This window comes from Zeus faber (assembly GCF_960531495.2).
Source record: "Zeus faber genome assembly, chromosome: 4".
Classification (NCBI taxonomy): Eukaryota; Metazoa; Chordata; class Actinopteri; order Zeiformes; family Zeidae; genus Zeus; species Zeus faber.
The window spans coordinates 13,206,888-13,220,064 of NC_137191.1; the positions used below are offsets into that span (position 1 = coordinate 13,206,888).

The window sequence follows — 13,177 nt, forward strand, 5'->3', positions numbered from 1 at the left end:
TCCCTGTGCTGCAGGATGATTGACGGAGCTGCTTAGGAACTTTGGCGGGACATTTAAAATCAAGGGAGTCTCTTCAAACCGATCGACTCGGAGGTGAGCTTCTTAAAACCAAGACCATTCATTTTTGGTGTCTTTGTTTCACAAGACTTCCTGTAGCTGTCCTTGCCCACTGACAGAGTTGGGAGATTCCCTGTTCGCAGAAATTGGTTTGTTGTATCACATGTCCTACCAGTGTATAAAAAGGGGAATTAGACTCCAGAGTTAACTTACAACTGATGCTAGTTCCTTCCCCGGCCAGTCCTTTTGTGCCTCATCCTTGCGTCCAGATGACTGTGCAAACTGGTGGGATGTCAGAGGGCGAGACCTTCCCACCGGTGTTTGTGGTGGACAGCCAGGCCAACTATGCGCCGCTGCCCAGCGGTAGGTGTCGGAGGCCGACCGAAGTTGGCAAGAGGCTGCTACCCCTTCTAACGGGTCTCGCTCTGCTCGGCGTGCTGGTGGAGGGATGCTTCATCGTCTACCTGTACAACAAACTGGAGGTGAGGATGGCGATTTTGCGTTTATTGGACATTGAACATTTAAGAAGCATGAAGAAGTGAAACGTGGCTGACCATTAAGTGCCTGTAAATCCTCTTTGGGAATTCCCCACACACTTTCCATTTTGCGTCATAATCTTAGGAGCAAACACACGCATGTATATAGAGATGCGTGTGGGTTGACGGCTCTTATTTTGTGTCATATCTTGGAAGCCAATGACCCAATTCATGGATTTAAAGAGCACTATCTTTATGCACCTGTTTCAACAATTTAAACAAACCTTTTTATACCCCTGCTTGAATCAAACTTCATGTCTTTAATATATTGTATATATGGACTGTACTGGCACAATATCTAATAATACAATTATACAATTTAAGTTGTACAATTTGTAGCCACTCTGTTGTCTGTATGTTAATTATGTCTATAGACAAAGCTGTAAATGAAATACACAAAATAACCAAATTGTCATGAGAATCATGTCAGTTTTCTGGCAGGAATAGTTCATATCGGTGAAAACAAATAATCTATTGAACTTGAACTTGAACAACCACGTTGGCTCTTTTCCCCCTTTGCCTTCAGGACAAGGATCCATTAATCATTGAAGTACTTTTGGCAGCCTTTGTGCTGTCTTCCATCTTCTGACGAAACGTTGCTTGCATGCAAATTTGTTTATGCAAATGTGTTGTGTCTACATGTGCTGTTTCTCTCTCTACGGAAATCTCGCTCGGTTTCATTGCCTGCTTTTTTTTTTGTCTAACTTTCCCTGACAGAATGTAACAAACACCGACACGTTTCAACAGACAGTAAGTTCAGTCAATTACAAGTTGTGGGTGCACAGGTCACAGGTTGCGATGTTTTTTTACAATGTCTGATGAGTATGTTTTATTTTTTTTACTTTTTCTGTTCAGGATAGTATTACCATGAATCAAATTCAAACAAAAGGTACAGTATTGGTCTTTTTCATAAACATAATACTGTCAATCAGATTCCTGGTGATATTATTGATGAGTCACATGCGTTGTTTTGGTTTGTTGATAATGATCATCTGTTTGATGCCTGTTTACCTTGAACAGAGACCCATGGTATTCCGATGCCCACAAGGAGAGAAGTTCAACCGGCAGTCAAACAGAAACCTGCTGCACACTTGATTGGTCAGCTCACCTCACCTCATAACATACACTCGGCATACATACACACGAACCGCTACATATGTTTACGTTATGTATGTCCAATTCACTCCTAATTTCACTGTTTATTCTCTGAACACCAGGCACCCCTGAGACTGTGGGGAACAGCTCCATAGTTCAGTGGAGGAACACAAATTCCACTTCCACCTTCACTTACCTCATTGATTACCACAACGGATGCTTCTACATCCAGGAGAGAGGTCACTATTACTTCTACACCAAAGTGGTGGTGACTGCACCCACAGATACACGTCGCGCACCCTATTTCCACCATCGAGTCATGCGAGTCACAGGTGCCTATAACCATGAACCATTCGAACTCAGCAGTTTTCACAAAAGGTTAGTCAGTCGGTCTGCGCCCCTTCGCGTCGACTATCTGTTCATACCAGTTTCCTTCCTGTTTCTCTCCCCATTTGTCATCCTGCCAGACGACCATTTGATGAATACTATGTTAGAGATGTGGTAATCCTAAACCAACTACGCCATCTCACTGTGACACTTCTTCCCAGGTTACCCGACCGTTCTCCGACACCACACACGGAGGTGTGCAGCAGTTTTCTGAGCGGCGTCTTCCACCTGCTCCCCGGGGATAAGATCTATGTGTCGCTAGATCCTGGGATAAGAATAAAAGACGGAGCCGAAAACTTCATGGGGGCCTTTCTGATATGATGTCCACGCTGAAATGGGGAACATTGTTAGACCGTCCGGACCAAGTTGAATTTTCATCTCAGGTGTTTGACTCATTAAAAAAATGTGTTTGAATATTTTATGAATTCATAAATTCAAATAAAAAACAGCATTAACTAATAATAATTAATTAATAATTCATTTATATTTGTTTATGTGTATATGGTTCATGTTCATGCCTATGTCAATAAAATGTTTAAAAAAAAATTTGAGCGCACAAATGATTTCATAATTATAGCTTCTAACACTTTCTCTACACACCCTAGCAGCATAACCACACAGCATTTGTGTCTAGGCTGCTACACAAGATACACAAATGCAGGAAACTGTTTTGGTGTGTGTGTGTGTGTGTGTGTGTGTGTGTGTGTGTGTGTTGTGTGTGTGTGTGTGTGTGTGTTGTGTGTGTGTGTGTGTGTGTGTGTGTGTGGTGGGGGTTATAAAATCTAAGTAAAAGAGTCAGCGTTTGGATGAAGAAATTATGTCTTTGCTGTTTATGAACTGACTTTTTATGGTTGTGGAGTAATGGCAGATAGTTACCACAGCGGACTGAATGTGGAGGAAATGGAATTGCACACACATATGCACGCACGCACGCACGCACGCACACACAAACACATGTATAAATGTATATATTCAAGATTCAAGATGTTTATTCATCACATACATATACATACTTTCATACATATATGCAGTGAAATGTAATGCAACGCACCCGGTGATAACACACAATATGTCCTAGGAAAATTTCTTTCTACTAGACCAACTAACTGATTCCTAAAACGTAATACAGTAAGTTGAATACTTGTAGAATAAAATAAAAATATATATAATAAAATGAAATAAAATGGAATAAAATAAAATAAAATAAAACTGAATAGATAAAGGGAACATACTTATCCAATATGGGATAGGGAGTTATGTATATACAGATATGTGCATTAAAGTGGTATGTGAATGACGAAAGGTAGTGTTTGTGGGATAATACAGCACAGTATACAACAGTATGGCGCAGCAATACGGCATCACCGAACAACCCTGAACAGTGACACAGTATTTGGTACAGTATGCTACATACAAGAGACTTATATATATATTTATATATATATATATATATATTTATGGTTATGTTTTAATTGTAATTCCTCATTGGTAGAGGCCGAATTTCCCATTTTTTCCTAAAGCGTTCAGTGACATGTTATGAACAGTCTTAAATAATGGGAACTACCATTCTAACACAGCCCGGGTACCAGGAGATTCATGACTCCTCCTGAGGCTTTCTAAGCCATAAAATGTTTGAATACTTAAAATCTATATCAATCAAATGTCAAATTTGTATTCATGTACTTGTAGAAATGCTGTAGATCATATCAATCCATTATCTTGGGGGAAAGGAGTAATTGCCAGGTGGCTGATGACCTAGAAAATGCTTACTATACCACAGCACACAGTAAACACTACACAACAGGATGTGATGCACAACCACTTCTCAGCAAACGCTGGTTAACGAGAGGGAACTTTCCCTTACCTTCCTACTGTCCGTACATTCCATTTCCATTCCAGACTGTTTTGTTTCTCATAACAAACAAAAATTGCGCCGATGTTGCATGAATGTTTATTTCCATGTCAAATATGGATTACCTTACATTCACCAAGGTACAGTTTGTCCATGGGACTTACAGTCTCTTTGAAAAAGTAACACGGAGCATTTGTAAACCATAACTTGAGTATTATACATGCCTTAAAAAGCCTTACCCTTCTCCTTCGGACTATTCCTAGAATAAAACTGCAAAACCAAGCCATACCGTTTTATCTATTGTTGAGTCTATAGGAGTCTATTGTGTAGTCTATTGCATATCAACACTAATGTAGTGGTACATAGATCAACTCACAATTACAACAATATAACTTAATCAGTATAAATATATAAATAGCTCATTTTCACCTGAGAAATATAATATATAATATACATAGATACTGGTAGAATGAGATATAGCTGCACATGCTTATTGATTTAACCTCTTAAATTACAAGTATAAAAGCCAAAGTGCAAACAGGTATAATGTCCATAACATTGTAACGTCAAAGTTACTCCGATATCTTGGTGGCATCGGGACTCAAACTTCTCTTCTGGCTCCAAACTAGTTTCTTGCACAGTTTGTCGTTCAGAGGAACGTCCAGAGGTCAGGTGTTAAACCTGATCAAGAACCAACGTCGACTGCTTGGTACCTAGTTATGTCCTGAAGATGAGACAGATGCTTAACATTGTGTTGTCTTCTGTCTCATATTAGTCCACCAAGAAAATCCCTTGTCCTGAACTTGTCAGGTCCAGTTTCCAATTTGCCAATCCCGCTTCTGGTACGATCATTTGAGCAACCAGTCGCCCCACTCCGTCCATCCTGGCGACGGTCCAGCACTTCCTGCTCACAGGAGTGGCCTCTGCCCACTCTGGTAGCTGCACGCTGCAATTGAGATGGCTGCCCAGCTGAACAGTCAGGAGACCTGCTTTGCACTTGTACGTGCAGCTGAATTTTAGATCAAGATATATAAAGTAGTTTCCCTGCTGTTTGGGCTGCAGGGAATGATGTTCAGCATTGAAGGAGAAGCGGCTTCCTATGGAGGTTCCTGCTCCATAGTAGACAGGAGACCAAGTCATGGTGCTATTCTCCACTTGGCCTGTAGGGGAAGACACGCAAATCGGTCATTTTAAACAAAATATTACTTAACAAATATTTACACACTCTTCCTGTTATCAATGAAATTACAGGGGCTGAGAAATGGAACCACGAGATTATTCAATACAATTGGAAAAATTCCTTCCAACTGTGATTTGATTTGCTTTTCATGTCTTTCTGGTAAAGGATCAGTGAGATTCTTATCACCCACAATGAAAGCCGCCTATAGAGGGTATGCATAAAGCATATACAGTAAATTCAAGGGCTGTTTCTTACACAATGCCACCAAAAAGAGTATATCATGCTGAAATTTTTAACAAAATAACATTATGGATTACCACTTTAAGGTCACTGGTCACAAAATGAATGATATTTTGGACTAACTGTATTATGATTAAAAAGAAAGGGGATTCTGCACTTGTTCTAAGTAATGAATGATTACAGTACAATAACGTGTCATGGCATGCTGTTTCTTTGTTGTGATATAAAAATAATAATAATAATAATAATAATAATAATAATAACAATAATAACTGTGAATAATTTATAGTACAGTTCATACACAACATGAAACTCATATTGCTTTACATGAGTAGAAGGCCATCACATATAATAATAATAATAATAATATATTATTATTATTATTATTATTATTATTATTATTATTATTATCATCACTTGTCATATCACTAGATCCAAATAATTTAGGTTAGCCTATATCCACTTCATTTTGGAAAGTGAGAGGACTTACTTGAGTTGGCTTGGAGGTACGCAAAATTTTGCATCTGTTGAGATGAAAGAAAAAAAGAGGATTAGAATATAAGGATTTCACATGGGCACTTCGCGGTGGGACACATTATTGGCATTTAAAGCTACGGTCAGATGTGCACGGTACATGTTTAATTTAATTTCACAAACCTTGTATACTGAGGAAACAACCTCTGTGTTTGTTGTCAGTGTGTTGGGTGTTCCAAGGCGTTCAGACCTCATCTCCATCGCCAGTATGGCTCCTCCAGCAGCGGCGGCCCCCACCACCATGAAGAGAACAGTAATGGACACAACAAGGAACACGTCCAGGCACCTCGGACGTGGCCGTGCCACTTTTTGAAGACTTTCGACATCCATTGCAGGTGTTTTGTCGGTTCCAAAATCCATGAGACTTATACTACGCAGCTTCTGGGCAATTTAACGTCAGCGTCGGGCTTTCTGGTGGCTTTTGGCTGTAAGTTGATGTAGCTCCAGGTTTATCTCCAGTTGGTTCATGTAGTCAACCTCCACAATGAATCAAAATCTCGACAAAGCACCCTCAACCGCTCGTACACTTCTTGCACTGAATGTCGGCACTAAAAGCACCATGATGGCTTTTTATTCTATACTTGGGTTGAGATAAGGAGGAAAAATGGGGAAGTCATGGGTTTCCCTCTCGCCTGTTCACACATCCTCCCTCACCCCCATGTGTTCACGAGGTTCGAACCACAGCAAAACTTTCCACTGCTCTCCCTGCAGTTGCACAACCAGACGAGTGCGAGCGGCGTGGTGGAAAACGAAACGAGTCAGCAGTTTCGGAATTTGTGAAACTGTGAGTCTCACCTAAGGGACTTTGAGCTGATGAGCAAATGTATTTACCATGGTGAAGGTGTATTGTAATGGCAGGCTGAATGCTGGCCCACTCTGTGATGATGATGATGATGATGATGATGATGATGATGATGATGATGATATCATCATCATCCAGCATATAACATTCGCGTCGCATTGAGATCAAAACCTCTTTGGCAAATGAGACCTCGCCAAGACGGGATCAACATAGCAGCATCAAACAAACAACCGGACAACGATGACAAATCACAACAGCAACAATAGGTACAATAAAAATACGTGACATAATTCAGTGCATAAACGAGACAGCGATATCAAGTCACGTGTTTTGCTAGATGAAGCAAATCATTGAAAGCGATAAGGGTCTGGCCTGCAGATCATTCCAGGACCAAGGACCGTAGTAGCACAGGCCGACATCTGACAGGAAGGACTTTGTGTGTGTGGGTGTGTGATTTTGTGTCTTTCGGGTGTGGGTGAGTATGGAAAAGATGTTTGTGTGTGTACTGTCATGCAATGTTTTGATGTGTGGCAATTTTCATCACATTTTTCTTTTCTGCCAGAAATTGAAACTGCTGACCGTTGAGATTCAGATCAGTTTCCCGGCTGCCCAGATACATTTTCTGGGCTCCACTGGGCTTTTTGCGGTCTGGGTGACATCATGGCTTTTTGGACAAAAACACAACACACTTGACGTGCTGGGACTTCTTACAGATTAGGGAACTACAGTCTATTTGCCATTTCGAATTAGGGAACTATGACTGCAGAGGGGTTCTCACTAACTGTAAGCTAACTGTTTTTTCTGTCATCGACCTTCTGACTCTTTCAGCCTCATTCACAAAAAACAAGTGAGGTAACTTGTTTACGAGGTGTTGCTGGAAGCTGTGCCGAGATGTGTGACAATGAGTGGGCAGCGTGTCCGTAAATATCTCGACATTTTTCTGACTGTGTATGGACTGTGTTTTCGACACTCCCCAATCCGGGGACGGCGTCGGACTCGTGCGCAGGATGAGCCCGGGAATCGTCCACGGGTACGCACGGGGTCTTCTCGGATCTTTTCCGGGACGCCGCTGGCCAGGTACGGCACCGGCCTTCGTGACCGAATCCATCGAAGCAACGGAGACTAAAATTTGACCGCGGGAGCCAGGAGGTAGAGCTGGTCTTCTAGTAATCTAAAGGTTGCTGGTTCGATCCCAGGCTCCTCCTGCTAGCATGCTGTAGTGCCCTTGAGCAAGACACTTAACCCCTAATTGCTCCTGATGGCTGCGTCCGTCGGTGTTTGAAAAATTCGAAGTCGCTTTGGATAAAATCGTCTGCTAAATGAAAATGATGAATGATGAGGAACCCGAGTGAACTGAAACAACCGGAGGGGTTTGTGGCTTTGCCTGCTCTGTGTAAGACCATTTGCTTTTTTTCTAACAGACTATGGTGTTATATGTGGATCAGGACAACCCGTAAGGGAGTCGGAGAGGTTGGGTGGAGACGGTTTTATGTATATTCGTACACTCTAACTGCGACCGAAGCAGGGGTGTGCAGCACTGTGGCATGTGGCCTTTTTCTGGGAGAGAAAGCAAGGAACCGGCCGATGGGGAGAAATAACAGGTCTGAGTGACATGCCGCCATCTGCTTGTGGAAGCACAAATGAAGGACCAGCCGCCGCCCATGTCACCTTATAACAGTGCATTGAAGGGAAAGAGCCTGGGACCAGGCCGCGGGGAAACAAACTTGTCAAAAAGTTGTTGTTTACGCAAAACACACAGTCGCAGCCGACGCCCCGCCCTAACGGCACATGCAACGAGTAGGCCAGGATGCACACACACACACACACACACACGCACACACGCACACACACACACACACACAGACACACACACACACACACACACACAGACAGACACACACACACACACCCACACACACGCACACACGCACACACGCACACACACACACACACACACAGACACACACACACACACACAGACAGACACACACAGAGACACACAGACACAGACACAGAAAGAGAGAGAGGCCTTTCTCTCTGCTCTTACGCAATATTTGAGGCGCAGCAGTCAAAAACCAACCAGGCCTATCTCTCAAGCTCTTCCCAAAAACGTTTTCTAGAGACTTTATCTTTTGCGGCCAGACCGCACTACTCCATATCTAAAAATACACTCATGTTGCGAAATGCCATGACAAAAAGCTTGTGATGACAACAAAATGGAAAAGTTAAAAGGAAACTCCACAAATGACACAGGGGGTGCATCTTTGATTTATGAATTAAGTTCCAAACATGCCAGTGTTCAAGTTACACAGAAATGGCATTTCAACACGTTATTGAATGGGAGATTAATCATCGACACCGAATCGTTTCACGGCCCCGACTCATACCGTCATGTCCGATAAACAGCCAAAGGTTTGAGAGATTGATGAGCGCCCCCTGGTGGCGATGAGCGCACATCTCAGGTTCAGCTTCAACCAGTGCAATGTGTGGAATTCCATTTCGGAGCTATTTCATTTCAACGAACCTAGTCACCTGGCCTCGGGTCAGGTGATTTAGGAGTATTTATATTTATAGAGCTTTTTTTTTTTTTTTTTTAAATTATAATTATTTTGTTTCTTTGTATCATGCCCTGTAAAGCGTCTTTGGATACATAGAAAAGCATGTAAATCCAATGTATGATAATAATAATAATAATAATAATAATATTATTATTGGGGGGTAGGGGTTGTACCCGAGAAACTGCCCCTTTGCTCCATGGTGCCCTTTTTTATCAGGCGGTTTTTCTTTTCAGCATGAATGGGCATCGAGGTGCGCGACGTGGTCACATGCCGCTCCGATGTGCCGCTCTGTTTCCTCGGATGGCCCAGAGAGACAAAATACCTAAAACTGAAACTGGGGATCCATGCGCCTTTTCTGTTTTTTTTGAGCACCTGCCACTCTTACCGTCTCTGCACTGGCCTGTTATTATTATTACTATTATTATTATTATTATTATTATTATTATTATTATTATTATTATTATTATTATTATTATTATTATTATTATTATTAGCATCAGATGGTGGTCTGTAGGATGACTCTTGTGGCCAAGAAGAGGAAGAGAATGAAAGAAGAGCCAAAGATAAAACGTGGTAAGGCAGGCAATTGGTGGGAATGAACAGTTACCACATGACTGGGAAACAACTGGGAGGGGGGAGGGAGACGGCCAAGAAGGTACTTGGTGTATGATGCGGGAAGAGGAAGGAAGAAGAGGACTCTTGGTGGTGAAATGAGGAAGTACAGGAGAGCATAGAGCAGAAGAGGTTGGCGAAGAAAAAATGGGATAGTCCGAGAAATTAAGAAAGTAGACAGGAGCACAAGCTGAAGCGGCGCAGGGCAGAGAAAGAAGTGGCAAAGGCAAAGGAAAAGGCATACGGCGAGTTGTATGAGAGGTTGGACAGTAAGGAAGGAGAAAAGAACTTGTACCGATTGGCAAGACAAAGGGACCAAGCTGGGAAGGATGTACAGCAGGTTAGGGTGATGAAGGATAATGATGGGAATGTGCTGACTAGCGAGGAGGGTGTGTTGAGGAGGTGGAAGGAGTACTTTGAGGAGTTGATGAATGAAGAAAATGAGAGGGAGAGAAGAGTGGATGATGTGGGGATAGTGGATCAAGAAGTGCAGCAAATTAGCAAGGATGAGGTGAGAACAGCATTAAAGAAGATGAAGAGTGGAAAGGCAGTTGTTTAGCTGAGACGGCAGTGGTGTTCCTAACGAGACTGTTTAACACCATCCTGGAAAGGGAGAGGATGATGCAGAAGAAAGAAGAAGAAGAGAAGAAACAGTCTTTAATCGTCACACGACACTCCACAACACATGCTTGCACACACACACACACACATGCACATGCTTGATGGTGGCCGGTGAAATGGCTCCTCTGCTTTTGACCCATCCTGGCTTGTCCTTCCTCCGGGGGCACAGCCAGGAGCAGTGGGCAGCATACGTGGACGCGCCCGGGGACCAGGTGATAAGTGTCCATCGCTGGTCAGACGATGATGGGTGCATGTTTTTGGTGGGGGTCCTTACTGACGTGAGGTGGAGGAAACCCCATGTGAACACGGGGAGAACATGCAAACTCCACACAGAAAGGCTCCTGTTTTTGGAAGATAACCCGCCGGAGCCTTTCTGTGCAGGAGTGGAGAAGAAGTGTACTGGTAATCATCTTCAAGAATAAGGGAGACATACAGAGCGAATAAAGTTGATCAGCCACCGCATGAAGTTATGGGAAAGGGTAGTGGAGGCTAGGTTAAGAGGAGAGGTGGGGATCAGCAAGCAGCAGTATGGTTTCATGCCAGGAAATAGTACTACAGATGCAATGTTTGCTTTAAGAATGCTGATGGAAAGTACAGGGAAGGCCAGAGGGAGTTGCACTGCATCTTTGTGGATTTAGAGAAAGCGTATGACAGGGTGCAGAGAGAGGAAGTGTGGTATTGCATGAGGAAGTCGGGGGAGGCAGAGAAGTACGTAAGAGCGGTACAGGACGTGTATGAGGGCAGTCAGACAGTAGTGAGGTGTGCAGTAGGCGTGACCAAGGCATTCAAAGTGGAGGTGGCATTGCATCAGGGATCAGCTCTGAGCCCTTTCTTGTTTGCAATGGTGATGGACAGGTTAACAGATGAAATCAGACAGGAGGCACCGTGGACTACGATGTCCGTGGATGACATTGTGATCTGTAGTGAGAGTAGGGAGCAGTTTGAGGAGAGCCTGGAGAAGTGGAGGCATGCATTAGAGAGAAGAGGAATGAAGGTCAGCAGGAGTAAGACAGAATACATGTGCCTGAATGGGAGGGAGGGCGGCGAAAAGCTGAGAATGCAAGGAGTGGAGGTGGAGAAAGAGGATGAGTTCAAGTACTTGGGGTCGACCATCCAAATCAGCGGAGAGTGCGGGAGAGAGGTGAAGAAGAGAGTACAGGCAGGGTGGAGTGGGTGGAGAACAGTGTCCGGAGTGATCTGTGACACAAAGGTACCAGCAAGAGTGAAAGGAAAGGTCTACAGGACGGTGGTGAGACCAGCTATGTTGTGCGGTTTAGAGGCGGTGGCACTGACAAAAAGGCAGGTGGCTGAACTGGAGGTGGCAGAGTTGAGGATGTTAAGGTTTTCATTGGGAGTGACAAGGACGGACAGGATTAAGAATGAGTACATTAGAGGGACAGCTCAGGTTGGACCGTTTGGTGGAAAAGTGAGAGGCCAGATTGAGATGGTTTGGACGTGTGTAGGAGAGATGAGAGTTACATTGTGAGAGGGATACTGAGGATGGAGCTGCCAGGCAAGAGGAAGAGAGGAAGGCCAAAGAGAAGGTTTATGGATGTGGTGGATCATGCAGGCGGTTGGTGTAAGGGAGGAAGATGCGCAGAACACAAGGTGTTGAAGGCAGATGATCCACTGTGGTGACCCCTAACGGGAGCACCCCGAAGAAAAAGAAGAACATTATTATTATTATTATTATTATTATTATTATTATTATTATTATTTATTATTATTTATTATTATTATAATTGTAATTATGATTATTATGATTATGGGCATTATTTTATTTATTATTGTATTTAAAAATGTAATCCTACTGCTACAGTGGTACCTGAAAGTTTGTGAGCATTTTAGAATTTTTGGAATTTTAATAACAAATTAATACTGATGATGATGATGATGATGATGATGATGACTGAATATTTTACTATACAATGTTTTTATGAATAGACACGAAAAACGTGTGTGTGTGTGTGTGTGTGTGTGTGTGTGTGTGTATGTGTGTGTGTGTATATTATGTAACAATGTTGGCCAAAGCTGGGAGAGGGGGAGGGGGTTCCTCCACCCTGGCTCCATCAGCAGAGTGCTCAGTCCAGTCGTTGCTTCTCGCTGCAGCAGATGAATTCAGGGCCAAGTAAGTTTGGGAATTTCTCCTTGTGAGTATTTGGGGGGTGGGGGGGGGGCATGCTGGATAAACTGGGACAGCAGATCGGAGCGGGAGCCTTGAACACTGAGCTCCGGGTCAAGGAGAAGAGGAGTTGTTCGGCTTCTGGGACTGGGATGGAGACGTTAAGTGAAGTGACAGGAGCTGCTTTATCCAAGAGGAAGCTGCTGGTTGCTCTGGACCTGCTCTGTTTAATCCTGGGTAAACAGTTATCTATCTATCTATCTATCTATCTATCTATCTATCTATCTATCTATCTATCTATCTATCTATCTATCTATCTATCTATCTATCTATCTATCTATCTATCTATCTATCTATCTGTCTGTCTGTCTGTCTGTCTGTCTGTCTGTCTGTCTGTAGTCCTTGTGACCGCCACAAAGTTGTAAGTAGAAAAAAGTAACTAATATAACTTTTTTTAAATGTACCTCTCCCCCCTCCTCTCTCTCTCTCTCTGTATTTCTCTATCTCTCCTCTATCTCTCTCTCGCTCTCCATCCCCCGTCCTCCACTCTCTCTCTCTATCTCTCCATCCTTCTATCGCTC

The 13,177-nt window shown here is 43.1% G+C and overlaps 1 protein-coding gene across 2 annotated transcripts in view; it reads left to right on the plus strand.

Moving 5' to 3' along the window:
* The first annotated feature begins 12,640 nt into the window (after positions 1–12,640).
* LOC307228739 (phospholipid phosphatase 3-like) overlaps positions 12,641–13,177 on the plus strand; it is a 5,152-nt gene continuing 4,615 nt past the window's right edge. For both annotated transcript variants that reach the window (XM_079998514.1, XM_079998515.1), the window contains exon 1: positions 12,641–12,833. In XM_079998514.1, the coding sequence (XP_079854640.1) occupies positions 12,653–12,833 (181 nt within the window). In that variant the 5' untranslated portion in view covers positions 12,641–12,652. The remainder of the gene's footprint in view (positions 12,834–13,177) is intronic.